At 43.0% G+C, this 18,583-nt stretch overlaps 1 protein-coding gene, 1 long non-coding RNA gene and 1 other non-coding gene across 6 annotated transcripts in view; 1 reads left to right on the top strand and 2 right to left on the bottom strand.

The window, feature by feature from the left end:
* C3H3orf52 (chromosome 3 C3orf52 homolog) overlaps positions 1-18,583 on the bottom strand; it is a 44,901-nt gene that overhangs the window by 10,081 nt on the left and 16,237 nt on the right. Inside the window, exons 3-8 of one of the 4 annotated variants that reach the window (XR_010155703.1) lie at positions 18,171-18,298; positions 11,522-11,592; positions 7,985-8,166; positions 4,193-4,458; positions 2,556-2,787; positions 1,543-1,636 (exon numbers count right to left, since the gene is read on the bottom strand). Coding sequence is in view for 2 of the 4 variants with exons in the window: in XM_001154447.8 (XP_001154447.2) it covers positions 4,454-4,458; positions 7,985-8,166; positions 11,522-11,592; positions 18,171-18,298 (386 nt within the window). In the remaining 2 variants the exon portion in view is untranslated. Of the gene's footprint in view, positions 1-1,542; positions 1,637-2,195; positions 2,788-2,885; positions 4,459-7,984; positions 8,167-11,521; positions 11,593-18,170; positions 18,299-18,583 lie in introns of those variants that run through there. The other 3 variants (XR_010155704.1, XM_001154447.8, XM_063806981.1) reach the window with 3 other exon arrangements.
* MIR567 (microRNA mir-567) lies at positions 8,232-8,333 on the bottom strand. Its single transcript, NR_035913.2, is given in 1 exon segment — positions 8,232-8,333. It is a non-coding gene; the product is annotated as a microRNA 567 (primary transcript).
* On the top strand, positions 9,804-10,595 carry LOC107970723 (uncharacterized). Its single transcript, XR_001713530.4, has 2 exons — positions 9,804-9,891; positions 10,415-10,595. It is a non-coding gene; the product is annotated as an uncharacterized LOC107970723 (long non-coding RNA).

Below are 18,583 nucleotides of genomic sequence, written 5' to 3'. Positions count from 1 at the left end.
AAGAAAGTTGTTCTTATAATGTAATTATAACAGGGATTTATAAGAGGGAATTATAAGAGGGATTATGAAAGGGAATTACTTTTGAGCAAGGGGAGCCATTTGGGAGTGCTTCAAGATACCCAATATGATATACACAATTATGATTTCTCAGTCAAAAATAATATTAAGAACAAAAAAAGAGTTAAAAAATTCTGACATGAGTGTAATATACTTAATACGTAGGATGTCTCAAATTTCCAGTAAATAAATTTTAATGTCCCAAAATACCCACTATGTCTGTATGTAACACTGATCCTGTTTCCCCTACATTTCATGATTTCTAATGAAAGCTGTGCACTCCCTTTGCAGAAAATGCACATTCACATACACACACATTTGTATACGATGAGTGCGGGGGTTAGGGATGCAACCCCTCAGTGAAAGAGTCCCTGTCCCTGATAAAGAACCTGAGCCTGAGCATTTAAATTACTCTCTCGAGCCACAAATATAACCAGAAAACTCCTCCTCCCTCATGCTGGTCTTAAAACTACATAGCCAAAATTCAGAGGCACAATTTATGCCACAACTGCAGACTTTGTGGTTTCCGTTTCACGTACAAACTAGCATCTATAAATAATCCCTTATTCTGTGAATAAATTCTTATTTAAAACAGAAGAGAAAAATAGGAAGAGGGCAAAGATAGGGCGGGAAAATCTGTTGACAACAAGTTGAAATGCTAACGTTTTTTAGGACAAACTTGAGTGATAGATGCTTCGGATAGTCTCAGGGATGGGGAAGGGCATGGACAGAACAGGAAATAGAAGTCTCCAGGATTCCACAAGGGGTCCAGGGAAAAGTAGATTCTGTTTCCACTTATCTCTGTTCTTTTCCAAGCCTATAGCCTCAATTCAGAAACCCACTTGATCTGAGTGTACCTTGGCTCTGCCAACTGTGAAGTGGACCAGTGTAAATTCCGTCTACTTTCCTACAGAATTCTCTTTTGCAAGGCACTTGGTGAAGCCTTGAGAGGTCATCATCATCATAGAAAGCCTCCTGCAGTCTGAGGGCCCTCCCTCTCCATTCACCCCTGACCCCTGATCACTTGTGCTCCTTAGGGATTCCCAGATGTCAGCTAAGCCTGAACTGAGCCTGCCTCTGGGGATCCTACCTGGGCTGGTGGCCATTCATAGTATGTGGTTGCCCTGTGGGCTAGGCTTTGCCCTCAACAAGCTGTGGAACTCTGGGCTGGTCCTCCCAGCTCTCCAGAATTTGATTTCCCAACTGTGAGATGAGGGAGGTGCCTTTTGAAGCTGAGTCTGTAATCTCTAGTCACAAAGGAAAGATTCAAGGATGTCTGTGGATAAAGCTGCCAACAATGCAGCAATTGTTAATTCACAATGCAGTGTAAATTAACTTATTTTAAAGCAATGAAAGAGTGATGGGAGAGGAGAAGGAGGACATTGAGAGATTTCTCCCATTTTTTCTTAGCATTGATCAGACTCTGAATAGGACAGGATTCATGTCCAGAATTCACATGTAAAAGACAAAAGAGAGAATATGTACCTCATCCTAAGAAGACACGAACATGTGTAAAGGAAGGCAAATCTTCTTATTCAAATCCCACCAGTGCTTCAGGATTCGGCTTCAGTCCTACTTCCTACAAAAAAACGTCCTCTGATTATACTGACCACTCTTTTCTCTGACCACCCGCAACCCTACTGTTTCTGTTTGTTTGTTTGTTATGGAGTTTCACTCTTGTCACCCAGGCTGGAGTGCAATGGCGTGATCTCAGCTCACTGCAACCTCTGCCTCCTAGGTTCAAGCGATTCTCCTGCCTCAGCCTCCTGAGTAGCTGGGATTACAGGCGCCTGCCACCACGCCTGGCTAATTTTTAGTAGAGATGGGGTTTCACCATGTTTGTCAGGCTGGTCTCGAGCTCCTAATCTCAGGTGATCTGCCTGCCTCGGCCTCCCAAAGTGCTGGGATTACAGGCTTGAGTCACCGCGCCCAGACTGCCTTTGTTTTTGACCCCTGGGTATTTTTTTCTGCTGTTTCCTGTTTCATCTGTACTGATCCTGACTCCTTAATAAGACTAACAGCTTCTTTTCTTATTGTTGTCTTCTCCATTAGTATCCCCATAGCCTTCCATAAAACACATCATTTTTTCAAATCTGTAGAACTAAATTAAATTGAAAGGCAAAAAAGAATCAGACACATGGCTGGAATTTTTGTTGGCAGAGGAACAGGAGCAGGTTCTGCTGATATGGCTGTTGCCATTCTATCCATATCTAAGTGACATCCAGAGAAGAGCAGTTTTCTTCTCAAATCCTTCAATTATTAAAACCTCACTATGTACCAGGCATTATGCTCATCATGATGTTGTGTGATGACCAGTAGATTTATCTCCTATAGCAGAACAGTGCATTTGTAAGGGCCGTTTTTTTTTTTCAAACACCACCAAATATGTTAGTCACAAAGGTTAGTTTTTTCCCATACCATTTGGGCAGAAAAGTCAAACCTATGGAAAGTCCTCTCTATGACTTGCAAATGGTCAAAACTCAAGACAAGGTACTTGCATCTTGGTGCTTTCCAAAGAAGAAGCGAAGAACAAAACCAAATCCTGCCTCCAGACATGAAGAGGCTGTTCCTTCAAGTCCAAGCCCTTTCAGATACCAAGTCCTGCCAGAGAGGGCCTCAGAGAAAGAGGAGGGGATGGCCTCTGCCTGCTCTTGCTGGAACAGAGAGGAGAACCCAGGCCGCCCCAGCCAAACTTGGCTTGATCTTATTCACGCAGAAGAGGAAGCTGCCCTAAGGGAAATGAAAAAAATTATGTTCAACACCATTTACTGCAAAAAACAAACAAACAAAAACCCAGCCCAAAGCTCAGCCAATGGGAATGCAACAACACAGATGCAAAAATAATGTATTGTAAATGTTTTTAAATCATTCTCCATTAAAATTTTTCATTATTTTCTACAAAATACAAATACACTAAGGTTCACATTTGACATGCAAAAAATAAAGAGGAAGAAGAGAAATCCACTAGTTTCACTAGTTTAAGGAACAATCACTAAAATGAGACAATGATCTATAGTACATGTATCTTCTAGTTAAATAGGAAAGCAAATTCACATTATCCAGAGTCCTGGGTCATAAAGAACTCAAGTCAAATCTAGTCTGAGGCAGACACTCTGGCTCGTGCCCACACACAGCTGCCCTTCACACTGACTTTAACCCAGGGCTCATTTAACTGAGAGGCGAGATCTCTCACAATACAGCATAAAACTCTTTCTCCTGGTAAATTTCTTTTCCCAACAAAACAATCAGTTCCCTCACAACAGGCAATTCTGTATCTGTAGACAACCAATACAGTTGCTAATATTCCTCCTACCCCCCAAATAGCTGGCAAAAGCTTCCAAGAGTTTATTTTCAAAGAAGAGTGGTTCTTCTTGTATCACAATCATCCGTAACAGGATACACAATCATTGCCTGAAGACACTGAGTCCCACAGGAAGGTTTGTAGCACTAGGCAACAAAAAGCCAATGCGTAATATCCAGAGCAGATATTAAACAGCCTTAATGATTCTCTAATGGAAGTTTATAAAAATATAAATGGAGTAACTATCCAAAGTGATAGTAGTGTGCTCAAAACTCACAGAGACCCATATTTCCAAAAAGGTGTTCAGGAATCACAGGAACAACGAGGAGCTGCAAAATAATGAAGAAACACATAGCTCCCGTCTGTAACTAGCTATATACATAGATTTCAAAGTAACCTTGGTGGTGTGCCTAAGGCTGGCTGGCTAAGATACTCAGGTACAGGTCATGGAAGTAGACACAGAACCACACTGCTGAGGTCTTCTAAAGTGCCTTCCTTTTCTTCACAGCCTGGCTTAGAGGTAGATCAAATCGAATGGTGGGAGGGGAGGAGGGTGACTTCAGTGAATAATTGGCTTAGTCTTCCTAACCTGGCTGCCTGCCACTCCGTGCTCTACCAGCTCATGCTTACGCGATCCCACCTAAAAGAAGACAGTGCACCTCTGCACTAAAGAAAAAGTAGCCCAGGTGGGTGGAGTGCTTCAAGAATAGCAGTGAGCCATGATCACACCACCGCACTCCAGCTAAGCGACAGAACGAGACCCTGTTTCAAAAAACAAAACAAAACAAAACAAAAACAAACAGAATACCAGTGACCTCCAACAGTGGGACATACCCGCTGACCCTATCGCCCCCACCCTAGCTGGCTTCCTGCCTTTGTCAAGACTGGACCCAGCTGAAGCAGTGCTCAGGAGCTGTTTTACTGGGCTTGGAGCCAGACTGCAGAATCGGGAGAGAAAGGAGTCTCCACCCCTCTGGTTGTTGCTGGTGCTTCTGTATTAATCCACAGAATCTTTTCTGCAAAACAGAGTGAATTCTCTTCATCTCCAGGACTTGGTAGAGCACTGCTTTCAGACAGAGACCAGCCTCCATCACTTCATTCTAAAAAGAAAACACAGATGAACAAAAGTTACTGATTTTTAAAACCACTATTAAATGCTTACGTTTTCATTTCATTTCATTGAATTTTAGTATAAAATCTTAGATAAAATTGCAAGGTTTATACATTCCTAACAGAGGAAATTTTGTCTTCAGTCCACACACACACACACACACACACACACACACACACACACACCGCTCTGAATACATTTCAAAAGGCAAATGACATTTATTGTTTCTTGCTTATTTGTTTGGGTAGGATGCATGAGAAATAATTTTGATGATGTGGTTTTTGGGTGCTAAGGACATTTTAACATCCAGTCCCTTTTCATAATCTAACCATAAACTCTGAAATTTCCGTTTTTAAAACGTGTAAAATATACTGTGAGAAATTCTGATGAGAGAAATGGTGTGAACCCTAGGGCACAGCAGGTGCAGATGCAAAGCCCCAAGCAGACACAACACAGGGGGAGCCCGCCGGGGTCTACAGACCAGGAGTCCAGCCTCGCCACCACTGACAAGACTGACAAGATTCACTATTCTCCCTACCTGGGGCTTTTTCCTCTTCTCTTTCACAAAAATCCTGGTTTTGCCCTTTTTCCCTACTCAGTCTACTAGCTGACTCCTTCCCATGTGAGAACAGTACCAAGTACCTCCTCTGTGTCCAAAATAACTCATGATGCTGACCTATTCTTCGACCTCTGTAAAACAGACTTCCCCCTCCTAGCCCAGGGCCCCACTCATCTAGGAGGTGAAGAAGACCAAAGATAGGGAAGGGTGAGGGATGATGGACTTAAAAAATTCCTTTATCATTATATTTTAAGTAAAGTTTTTATTTTTATAAGGCATCCAAATATGCATGCAGTCAGGTCAAAATAATCGCCGTATTTCCAAATTAGAGAATGAGAAACAAACACACACAAAACCCCTCAGGAATCTAAATTACAATCTAATTTTGGATTCTGCTTCTAAAGCGCACATATACAAACCCCAAATGGACCATAGGCTGGCCTCAGGGAAATACTCGGAATCCCTGAAATTGTCTGTACAATTTTGTGTTGTGGGGAGAAGTAGGTACATTTTTTTTTTCCTGGGGAGAAGGTACACAGCTGTCTTCAAATTCTCTAAGGGGCACACAAACCAAACAATTTTAAGAATCTTTGCTCTTTGAAGACTAAGAACATTACCATTGTGGGAAACTAGTTGCCTGGGTAATCACAGGGCGGGGATGGTAATCCCCCAAGCCCACAGCTCATGAGCACGTAGAAACTGGCGTAAGAACTCATTCCATCCCTCTTGGTCCCTCCCAGGGCCCTGGGCCTCTCCCTGACACATTTTCCCTTTCTCTAGAGTTTGCCTCTGAGCTCATCCCCCATCTGCCTGCATGCCTGCGATGAGTCCTCTTCTTTCCTCACTTCCCAACTGCTTCTCTGTGCACCCTTCCCTTTGAGAGGGCAGTGACACTCACATTCTGAAAACATAAAATGGCTCAAATATCGCACATTCATGCTCTGGAAAGTGGGACATGGGGTCACAGAAAACCCCACATTTTCTCAGCATGTCCCGTCAGAAGAAATGTCTGAGAGAAAGAATGCAATTTCCAGAAGAGCAGAGACTTTGTTCCACTCACAGCTGCCTTCCCAGCACCTGCTGGAGCACCAAGCCCTGGGGAAACAGCTGAGTCTCTTTGGCCAAGCTCAGGGTCTTCTGGGAGCCCTCCTCAGGTCTCACAAGCAGCCTGCCCTTTATCCTGTACTATTTGAACCTCTCAGCCTTGGAAGCCTCTTAAACCTTTCCTCAGACCTCTGCCCATCTCCCTGGCCTCCATTTGGAAAGAGCCAGTAACAATTTTTGCAAGGGGCCTAAGAAAATCAAGACCAACCACACCACAGCAGCAGCCCCCACAGGCATCGCAGGCCTCTTTACACAGGAGGAGGCTGGAGGTTTGTGGTTTTTTTTTTCTTTTGAAATGGAGTTTCACTCTTGTCACCCAGGCTGGAGTGCAATGATGCGATCTCGGCTCACCGCAACCTCTGCCTCCCAGGTTCAAGCGATTCTCCTGCCTCAGTCTCCTGAGTAGCTGGGATTATAAGCACCTGCCACCATGCCCGGCTAATTTTTGTATTTTTAGTAGAGATGGGGTTTCACCATGTTGGCCAGGCTTGTCTCAAACTCCTGACCTCAGGTGATCCAACTGCCTCGGCCTCCCAAAGTGCTGGGATTACAAGCGTGAGCCACCGCGCCTGGCTTTTTTTTTTTTTTTTAAATTCCTGTAATTGGGGCACAATCTCTTCACTCCACACACATATAGTGTCTGCCTGACCCACAGACACACTTTATTCAGGATGCTCTGTGAGGAAGATCTCCATTTATGAGACTTTTCCAGTGAGCTAAAATTTGGCCTTCTGAATGGCATTCTTAAGAACTGTTTTACATAACGTTCTGCCTTCTTAGGCCAACATTACTCTTGCCTCTCATCCTCAAGAAACAGTGTCATCATCATCATAAACACCTTGTCTTGTACTATGCACTAACACTTGTGCTTTTAACCCCCTGTTCCATGCTTCTGATTCTAGACCGTTAATGCACCTGCTGCCAACCACAACTACTTCTAATTTGCCTTTCATTCATTCAACTAGTATTTACTGAGAACCTACTCATGTGGAGAAAGTGATTCTGATGGACTGTGGATGAGAACATAAAATAGTCAAGATTGTTGGCCTTAGGGGCTAAATAAGAGCAAACAAGCCTCCGAGCGAGGTACCAGAAAGTGAGATCAGCAGCAAAGGCCAGAGCTTCACTACAAAGCAATGGAAGGATATTTTGAGGGCTTGAAGCCATTTGGCCTTCTGACCTTCCTTTCTGTCAGGTTTTGTTCTGAGTGTCAAAAGTTCTCAGATTCTGATAAATGGGGTGTTTGTTACATTTATTAAAGAACATATCTATTTCCTTGTTCTGTTCTTAATTTTAAAAGTTGACAAGTAAATTTGTCATAATTTTCTAAGGAAAGGAATAAACTTGTCTTTGTATACCCCTCTATTAATTTCTTAATGGTCTCAGTGGCCTTCAACAGAAAAAGAAATAGGTTCCCCATATTGAGATACTCTTTCAGCAATTTAGCTGTATCATTTATTTCCAATTCTTCAATTCTTACTTCTCTTGTGAAACCACAGTATCTCCATAAAGGTTGCTAATCATGTTGTAAAGTAGGATACAGGGCTTAGAATGTGGGTGAACTGCATGAGGAAACATGTAGCAATGTTCATCTTTATAGTTGAATTATCTTTTCCATAATTGCTGCCCAACTACACTGTCTAATTATGGAGGGCACGGACTGTGTAGCCTCCACAGAGAGGGGAACATCACCTCACAGCAACACCATCTGCTGAGGGGATGAGCGAATAAATGAATAGTCTGACACAGTACCAAGTCACCACAGTTGCCAAATCGAACCAAGCCAATTTGACCCCAATCTGGTTCACCTGTTTATTGTCACAACTCTGACTTCTTTACTTGCTCTACTTACCATAGAGCAAGAGGGATGTTGGATCAAGCCCCAGACTCTCACAACCAGGTATATTCTGATCATGGAAATCCTGTAGCAAAATGCCCAGCACCAACTCCTCACTCATCATATACTTCATAAAATTTTCATCATCTGATGGAACCCCAAATTGCAGGTCATATGTTACTGTGGCATTTTCACCACTGAAAGGCAATGGAAGACATTAAAACACAAACAGCATCATACTGCAACTCAAGAAATGAATTTAAGCAATAACTTTTTTTTTTTTTTTTTTAGTTTTGCATGTTCTTCCAGTACAAAATAGCAAAGAATGTTCTGTCCTGGAAGAACATACTGTCCTATAAGAATCCTCTTCCATAGATTCATCACAAAAAGTTGAGGTGATCCTAACCTCCTCCTTCCACCTAGTACCTATCCTCTAGGAATCCACTGGGAGAGGCCATCAGAGGTAGAGGTAGAGGTGCCCATCTCCAGTCAAGATGCTGAGAAGATCCCAGGCCTGACCCATCATCTGTCCCAACCCCAGCCTTCATCCCTTAAGGCAAGCCAGGGAAGCCTCCCCTTTTCTCCACACACATTCCTTCTTCATGTTCTCAGCATTGCCCCCACAAAGGTGTGCCAGGGATATTTAGTTTAACCAATTCTTTATTTGACCTATGAAAATGTTTAAGGCACAGCCAAAGTTTCCTACCATTGGCTGGGTCCAGAACTTCTGAACGTTGACAGAGACCACCCTGTGTATCAGCAACAAATCAGGCTTCCCTGGTTTGTCCCCAAAGTGAGAAACTTTTCTGTCCCATTTCCAGAGGCCCCTAGGGCAAGATAACCAAGCCCTGTAACTCTCAGTAATGGGACCTAAGGAAAGGGAATTTTCATCTTCCTAGAACATTTTTTCCCATTTCCAAAATAAAAATAATCAAGGGCTACCCTCCATTAATTAGTGTCTAATGCTACTCTTTAAATGCTACTTCAACATTTAGTTTATTCATAGTTATCCTATTACTTTTGTTTAAGATGGGCCAGATTAAGAACCAGCAATAAAATAATGAGCGGGAGGCCACATCTGAGACTATCACCTTGGGGAAGTTTTGCAGATGCACCAGTCCCATTAGTGTGAATCAGGCCACTGCCCCTGCTAAGGATAGGCAAAGAGCTCCCTCTTCTGGCTACAGGTCACATAGGCCGATACTCTTCGATCTTACAAGGTGGCTGACAATTGAGCTTATAAACTCTACTATGGCTGGGAGATGTGCCAGATCCTGCAGATCAAATGAATAATGGAGAGCCAGGACTCTGAAGAAACTCATAGTTTCAAGGATGCCACTAAAGGAGGGCCAAAAAATGCACTTTCAAACTGCAATCCAGCTAACCTAGTTTGCAGGTGTCATAACTTGTTCCCTGAGCTCTGCCCTCTAATTATCGCTAATGATGATCAACACCTACACAGCCAGCCACCCTGCATTCCCAGGGGCAAGGATTTGGGCTGGCTAATGAAGAGGGCCAGAGTCTGACTTTCAGAAGACCAGGTCAGAAGCTGAATGGGAAAATCAGGCCACCTAGCCTGGCCTGGCCAGCCCATCCTAATCCCCCATGGCAGGTCACAGGGTAAATTTACATGAGGCTGAATTTTGAGAAAAGAGCAATTTTCAGGGCCTTTCGCCCAGCTGCCCACCACTGGAGTGAGTCTAGCAGCCAATAAACCAAAGGGCATTTTTCCAGGTTCTAGCTGGGCCAGTCCAGGGCTGAGGTCACAATGCCCCTGTAGACACAAATGCATGTGCCAGGGATTTAGCCGCCTCCCACCCATGTGCAGCAGCACCCTTTGGGAAGCAATGGCTTTTCTTCCTCAATTCAATACTTTAGGACCTCTGCCTGGACTTCTTGAAAAAAAGTGCAGAGATGTCACCGTAAGTACCATGTACACTGGGTCTGTTTTGTTTTGTCTTGTTTGAGTCTCTCTGTGTCACAGGCTGGAGTGCAATGGTGCGATCTCAGCTCACTGCAACCTGCGACTCCCTGGTTCAAGCGATTCTCCTGCTTCAGCCTCCCAAGTAGCTGGGTTTACAGGCACGCACCACCACGCCCAGCTAATTTTTCTATTTTTAGTAGACATGGGGTTTCACCATGTTGGCCAGGATGGTCTCAGTCTCCTGACCTCATGATCTGCCTACCTCAGCCTCCCAAAGTACTGGGATTACAGGTGTAAGCCACCACGCCCAGCCCATTGGGGGTCTTTAAAGAAGGAGATCAAAGGCAGCCTGCACCATATGTATCTGTAGACTTCAGGTCTGTTTGGCCCCACACCATGGTGCTACCTACCACCTGCTTTATGTGCCTCCCCTCCCAGGTCTGCTAATATTAGGGTTTGGAGAACTTATAGTTTGAAAGGGGAATCTCAATATAATACAACTTTTGATGGTCATATTCCAGAGACATCTCAGGCATAATGGATAATGAAGCTTTGATATAAATTTTAAGTCATCTCCAATAGTCCCAATGATGTAAAAGGATAATAAATGGATTCTACACACATACACCCTGATGCCTACGTCTCAAGAACATTAAAGATGAGGAGGAAATTTAAAAAATAAAAAATACATATGGGTGTGTATATCCTATGTGTGTGTAGTATTTGTGGTGCCTATGGTAGATACATGAACAGAAGTAATTACACTCAACTCTTGACAGCTATTACCTCCATGGAAGGGAATGGCATTAGTTATTGGTGGCGGCAGTGGAGAAGAAAGGAGGCAGAAGGTAGACTTTTCCTGTGCATACCTCTTTATGTCTTCTTTTTTTTATTTTTATTTATTTTTATTTTTTTGACAGAGTCTCACTCTGTCACTCAGGCTGGAGTGCAGTGGCGCAATCTCGGCTCACTGCAACCTCCCCTCCCGAATTCAAGAGATTCTCCTGCCTCAGCCTCCTGAGTAGCTGGGATTAGAGGCACCCACCAACACACCTGGCTAATTTTTGTATTTTTAGTTGAGACAGGGTTTCACCACGTTGGCCAGGCTAGTCTTGAACTCCTGACCTCAAGTGATCTGCCCGCCTTGGCCTCGCAAAGTGCTGGGATTACAGGCGTGAGCTACCACGCCCGGCCCCTCTTTACATCTTTAATACTAAACAAGGAGAATGTATTCCTGTATTACTTGTGCTCCTCAAAAGCGAATGCCTATACACGTATCACTCGCATCACAGCACGACCTGAGATCTATTTCTACTTCTACCCTTAGCTTATTTGAGCATTCATTGTTAAACAGAAATGGTTTACCTGGGACTGGCTTTTCCCCTCTTCTGTATGACCCTGGTTGAATTATACCATTAATCTGGGCTTCCTTTTTCTCCTTTGTAAAATAAGGGAGTTGAGCCTGTTGGCGTAAAAGACCTTCCCAGCACTGACATTCTGTGATTCTATTACAGGTTCCCTTCATGCTCTGAGGCTCTGGGAATCCCTGCTAGGTAAATGACGAAGGGTGGGGTGGGGGGATCTCTTTCCAGAGAAAGAGAGCAAAATGTAATGTTCCACACTCTTACCTGAAGTCCACTATTTCAACTGAAGTAAAATAACGACTCAGAGAGGGCGATGTACTGTACACATCTGTGAGCTAAAACAAACAGAAGCAAATTAAACCACACACATTACCGACAGATCATATTACACATCACCTGACAAAGCAAAACTGCTTCTAAGGCAGAGGAGATTCCACTCCAGCCTGGAATCAACGTTATCTGGAAGCTCTGGATCAAGAATTGAGCCCACCATAAATCAAAACTCAAGTTAATGCTACTTCAAAAGAACTCCATTTATAAGGACCAAATGACTCAGTTTCTCTCAGAAGTTGCACTGGTACCCTGTGGCCTTAGTGGTGAGAATATCAGCAGCTGGAGCCCACACAGGTCTCACAGACCATAGGAAGGAGAGAAGAGAAGACCCCAAAATGGCTGCTGGACAGCAGCAGCACAGACCACTTAGCACCTGGGACATTGCTTAGCCCAGGGCTTCTTTCTCCCTTCTCCAGAGCTTCAGTGTAAAGACAAACAGCCATGCTAAGCCATGGGTCTAGCACATCCCCTGGACAAAGAGACAAAGAGGGGAACTGCAAAAATATGGAGGCTTTATTTTATGCATGAAATATTGCAAGCATCATAAAAAATAATGACACCTGTGTTTCCACTACCTAGCTTTCATGTCTTCATATTTGCTATATTGGGTTCGGCCCTTTAATTTAAGAAACAAAATAAAGCTAAAGTGACTCCTACATACTATTCAGTTCCTCCTCTCTCTCTTCCTTAGTACTAACCATCGTTCTGAAGCTGGCATGCATCCTTTCCTTGCATATTTTTACAAATTACTACTTATTTATGTAATCATAACAAAATATAATTTGTGTTTTTATTCAAATAAAAGGCACCATATTCTACATAATCTTCTAAAACTTGCCTTTTTTCACTCAAAATTACATTTAAGATTTATCCATAAAGTAAATCTCAATGAAAGGCATTCACCTAACTCCTGCACTGATTCCTTTAAATGAGTATACCAGCCTATCCATTCCTCTGCTGATGATCACATGCACTATTCTCAATTTTCCCCATCACAACTTATGCTGAAGCAATCATCCTTAATGTCTCCATGCATCTCTTCTTGGACATGCGGGAGTTTCCAATGGGCATATGCCAAGAAAAGGAATTGTTGGGTTTAAGGGTAGGTGCATCTCCAACTTCACAAAATTGTTCTCCCTTTCCCACCCCTCCCAGCAATGTATACATATCCATTTCCCACATCCTTACCAGCACTTAGTGTTACCAAACTTAAATTTTTACCACTCCGAGGAGTATAAAATAGTGCTTCACGTTGTTTTAATTTGTACTGCCTCGCTTACTAGTGAGGTTGAACATCTTTTCATGTTTATTAACTCTTTGGGACTTTTCATCTCTGAATTTCTCACTCATTTCCTTTCCTTCTCTTGGCTTATCTGTCTTTTTCTTATCTATCTGAAGTGGTTAGTTTTATATTCTGGATACTAGTTGTTGATATTATGTTACAAGTATCTTTTCCCAGGCATTGAGTAGTTGTGTTTCAGAGATCTGAATCCTAAACTAGTAGTACTAGGAACATGTGCCATCCCCAGCTACAGCCATTATGGCTTAATGACCTATTACTTTATTCAATAACAAGCAGTCGAACATACAAAAAACAGCAGTGCCCTATGGGGAGCTTACCCTGTTTCCCCTCAACTCCAAATGGAATGTCAAGGACGCTGCACTTCCACAATACACTCCCATTTAACTCAACATGTACAACCCATATCTCAAAGAGAGAACAAAAGATAAGAGTGCCTGCTATTTCTGCTCTTCTAATCTTGTCACTACTGTTGTGATCTTTATAAAAACCTGGCAAAACAGGCATTAATATATCTCCCCTTTTTACTGGAAAATTAAACAGCACTCCATTCCATGAGATGAAGAAAACCTGTCCCAGGTCACTGTGCTAGTAAAAGGAGAAGCCAAAATTCAATCCTACGTGTTATGAACACTAAAAACCAGCTTCTTCCCATCTGACCACACTACCCAGTGAAGAAGAAATTGATATATATACAGTGAAGGAAAGTGTCTCCTGAATATCAAGGAGGAAAGAAGCTTAAAGTGACAAAAACTTTCGGAGAAAATGACTGAGTCATTGTACAGCTCTTAAGCCCCAATGCACAGGATGTTGCCGATAGGCTGACAGTCATTTAGAAAACTCGGGAACTAGGAAAGCAGCTTTCACGGAGATGCTGTGATGGGGAGGAGGATGAGGATGCTGCAGAGGAGAATCTTTTCAAGCACTAATGTCAAGCACTCATGTCTTTCTCTTCCTTTTGGATTGAGCTTCCTATGGCAAGGGTGATATTTATCCTTCCTTCCAGTCTTCTCTGCTTCCTCCTTCCCTTCTTTCCTTTATTAATCTTTAGGGCCCAGCACAGTGTTTTGCACATAACAGGCTTTCAGCAAATTTTTAAGTTAAAATTTTAAGGTAACATATGGAGTGGTCGACTAGATCATTTTTAGTGTTCACTCGAAGATTCTTTTTGATCATGCTCCTCTGCTGTACTTAGGACATATTTACATTTGGGGAGCTGTTAGTCACACTGTCCACTTTGGGCCCAAAGAAGTGAAATAGGGTGGTTCCTCAACCCTTAGTCTTGTGTCTCCCACACAATGTCTATGAGGCTTGGTGCAAACTGAGCAAGGAGCTCAGCGAATTGATTAGCTGAGTCTGATGCAGTGGCTAATTAGAGACCAGCTTCCAGAATAAGGCAGGTGCCATCATTAACTCCTAACCCATGCACAGGGTGTGGTAGTTCACACGTAATTAGCAGGCTGGCTTAAGCAGAGTAATGGCCCCAACCCTGAGAGGAAAACACTGTGGCAGTGACACATGGCAGGGCCTGTGTTTAGAAAAGTCAAGGGAAAGGGCATAAAGTTCCAATACTGTGATATAATAACAATATATATACTGTTTAGTCTCTGCCCCAGTTCCTGGCACAGAATTCCTAAAACCCTTGTTACTTCCTGAGTGATAGGGGCACCGGGTACATCTTTTACTCTAACATTTGGTCTTTACTCCAGCTCCTGACACAGACCTGCTCCTAAATCTCTTGCAGTTTCCTGGGTTATAGGAGTGTCTTTATTTCTGATGAGGCAACTCTTGGCGGGCTGCTGGATGGGGGCTGATCATCAGAAAGACCAAGCCGCAGCTAGAAGCTTGGAACTTTCAGCCAGTGTGGTGGAGTGGGATGGTGCACGCGTGTAGTCCCAGCTACTCGGGAGACTGAGCAGGGAGAATCGCTTGAGGCCAGGAGCTTGATATCAACCTAGGCAATATAGTGAAAACTGTCTTGAGAAAAAAGAAGAAGAAGAAATCTGAAGCTTTTGGCCCCACCTCCACCCCCATCCACCAGAGGGGAGAGAGGCTGGAGAGCAAGCTAATAATCCACCATGCCTATGTGAGGAAATCTCCATAAAAATCCCTAAAAGACAGAGTCTGGAGAGCTCCCAGGTGGCTGAACACATTTACAAGGGAGAGTGGCACACCTGAAAGGATATGGATGCCCACATTCTGTCCCACGTGTCCGCCCTATGTACCTTTTTATCTGGCTTTTGATATCCTCTATTCTCTACAGTGTGCCCATAAATGTGATGCTTCCCTGAGCTCTGTGAGCCATTCTAGCAAATGACCAAACCCAAGGTGGGGGTTTTGGAAACCTCCGATTTGCAGCTGGTTGGTCAGAAGCACAAGTGACAACTTAGACTTGTAACTGGCATCTTTTTTTTTTTTTTTTTTTTTTTGAGACGAAGTCTCGCTGTTGCCCAGGCTGGAGTGCAGTGGCACGGTCTCGGCTCACTGCAAGCTCTGCCTCCCGGATTCACACCATTCTCCTGCCTCAGCCTCCCGTAACTGGCATCTTAAATGAGGAAAGTTTTGTGGGGCTGAACCCTTAAACTGTGGGTTCTGCACTAACTCCAGGCAGATCATGTCAGAATTGAACTGGATTGCAAGACACCCAGCTGGTGGCAGATAATTGGTTGGTGTGGAAAACACACACACACACACACACACACACACACACGTGGCCAAAGAAGTGTTCTGCACTGAATGTGGGTATAGAGAAAAAAATAGTTTTTCCCCTACAAATACCCACTTTCATTTACCTTTTATATCCAGAAACTTCTGAAACTTGACCTAATGGAAGAAAGGAGTTATTGACCTGACAAGAAGACAGCAATACCTTTAGGTGCTAATTTTTGTTCCTGAGCATATTTGGTTGATGAATGAAGGGCAGGAATCTGTCACCTCACTATGCCTTACTTTGATCATTTGTAAATAAGATAATTCTTTTAAAATGTTTTTCAAGTTATTTTTACGTAATCTCATTTGCATCTGAGGTACACAGAGAAAGCGCACTGGTTTCCATTTATCAGAGAAGAAACTGGCTCAAAGAAATCTGTGGACCCACCACAGGCATCAATGTCAGTCCCTGTTCCTTTGCCACTACCTAGTGATGAGCTCAAAATACCCGCAGAATTTCCTCATATCTGACTCTGTGCAAGACATATGGTTGTAAAATGAAAAATGAACATTCATTTACCTTTGAAATAGACAGCCTACTATGCAACAGGTGACACATGTGGATGCTGACTCATCTTATTTCTGCTCAGCAAATGCAAAACCTCTCCATAAAAAAGAAGCCAAGAGGAAAGTAGCACGAAGCATCTCACTCAGCAACTTGCCCCAGGAAGCAGGTGGAAGGAAAGGAGAAAAGGAGCTGAAGATAAGACATAAATGAAGAGACTTCAAGGACTTGACGGAAAGGGTGGTGGGGGTGAGGGATAAAAGACTACAAATTGGGTACAGTGTACACTGCTCGGGTAATGGCTGCACCAAAATCTCAGAAATCACCACTAAAGAACTTATTCACGTAACTGAATACCACCTGGTCCCCCAAAACCTATGGAAATAAAAAATAAAAATAAATAAATAAATTTAAACAATCTAAAAAAAATTTAAAGATACAAATGAAGAGAAGGAGAAAGAGAAACCTGAAGTAATCATCACAGGATACCAACTCCTGTGATAAAAGAAGCAATGAAATCTCATGCGTGGGTACCCAGAAACTGATTCTGATGTGACCTGGATGGAATCGCCTCTTCAGGAGCTTTTGTAGGAATCAAATCGAATGGAAGTTAGATAAACAGCACTCACTCCTTTCAACCTAGCAATGGCAGAGAAGAATCTAATGGAGGGCAGCCTGCTCTTGCCTAGATTTTCTTATCAAAATTTCTGGGTCTGGCTGTGAACCACCTTGTCTTTGATAGGATGATCAGGATGCCCCACCCAACCATCCTAGTCTGGATGCAGAGCTTCCACCTTCCACAGAGGGTTCATTCTCCTGGGTTTCTCATCCCATGACTGACACCGCCATCCATCTGCCCAATCACTCAACCGGAGCTTGGAGTCATGCTCTCCTCAGCACCACCCAATCTGTCATGGACTCTTGTTGAGTGAGAATACCTCTTAAATCTCACGCAAATCTTCCTTATTTTCCCGACACTGCCCTAGTTCAAGTCTCCCTCATTTCTCACCTGGACTATTGTAACACCTTCTAACTGATCTCTTCCTCCTGGCTTTCTCCACCAAAACACAGAAAGGCTAAAAGGAAAAATCTGTGTCAATCTGCTGATTAAAATATTTTGGTGCCTTATCGAAGAGTGGGAAAGCCTTCATGACCTGACCTCTGCCTTCCTTTTTAGCCTCATCTCTACAAGCTGTCACCACAAAGCATGGGAAGGCCACAGTACACTACTTTGCAGATCCTTTAATGTCCCATGCTTTTTTATTTAGAACATTCCTACCTCATTTCAAAACTCATCCTGAGCATCACTTCACTTAACAGGCCTTTCATGCCTTCATCTTCATCTGAGGTAGCTCAGATGCCCCTCCTTTGCCATTGTACAACACACTAGAACATACCACATTATTATAAAACCATCTTTTTAGTCACTTCCTGTACTTGGACTGTGAGACCACTGAAGGCACAGACAATGTGGCCCTGGCACTTGGCATGCTGTCTAGCACATCACAGACCCTCAATAAATACTACAGGTTGAATTAAATGTAGGACCTAAGGGAGTAAAAAGAACAGTGTCCTCCAGCATTTATGCAGCTGGAGGCCAGGAATCTTCCCTCTGGCTTTGCACTACAGTAAAGACATTTACTTATTTTTTTAACAAAGTTTTATTTTAGGCTCAGGAGAATACATGTGCATGTTTCTTATATAGGTAAACTCGTGTCATGGCGGTTTGTTGTACAGATTATTTTGTCACCCAGGTACTAAGCCTAGTACCCAATAGTTATTTTTTTTCCTGCTCCTCTCCCTCTTCCCACCCTCCGCCCTTAAGTAGGCCCCAGTGTCTGTTCCTCTCTTCGTGTCCATGTGTTCTCATCATTTAGCTCCCACTTGTAAGTGAGAACATGTGGTATTTGGTCATAAAATATATTTATAAGCATCATTTTCTGCTAAAATCCAGACAAAGAATCCAAAATTGAAGCTACTTACTCTATAGCTCCATGCCAATTATTCTAGCAAAACTCATATTCTAATGTCAAGAACTCCTTAGGCAATATATAAGATGGAATTACCCTTTCGGTGAGCAGGTGAGGCAATTCCTCTTCAGCAACACACTCCTCTGGAATCTTCAGCATGACGAAGAATGTTTTGTTTGATGATAATTCAAGTATTTCATTTTCATCTTCATCAACATAAGTTACTAAAGAAAGTAGGGGAGGTGGAAATGAAAAACAAAAGTAAACACCTGCATATAATAATAAACTTATTTATTCCATTGACTGCCATACTTAAACATAACTATGAGCATCAAGGGTAAAGGCTGAACACAGCAAGCAAGTGTAAGCAGAAATGCTTTCTCCACTCAGCAAAATTGAGTAAAATACAGGGGTTTGCCTCCATCAAAATAAAAAGTTTGTTTTATGGCAAAGGGGTCTCAGATTCCACTGAATACAGACTGGGGAAAGGGCCCAAGGGAGTAGGAAGA

This window comes from Pan troglodytes, chromosome 2 (genome assembly GCF_028858775.2).
Source record: "Pan troglodytes isolate AG18354 chromosome 2, NHGRI_mPanTro3-v2.0_pri, whole genome shotgun sequence".
Taxonomy (NCBI): Eukaryota; Metazoa; Chordata; class Mammalia; order Primates; family Hominidae; genus Pan; species Pan troglodytes.
Note: the sequence above shows the minus strand (reverse complement) of the source record. Positions and strands in the feature narration are given on the sequence as shown.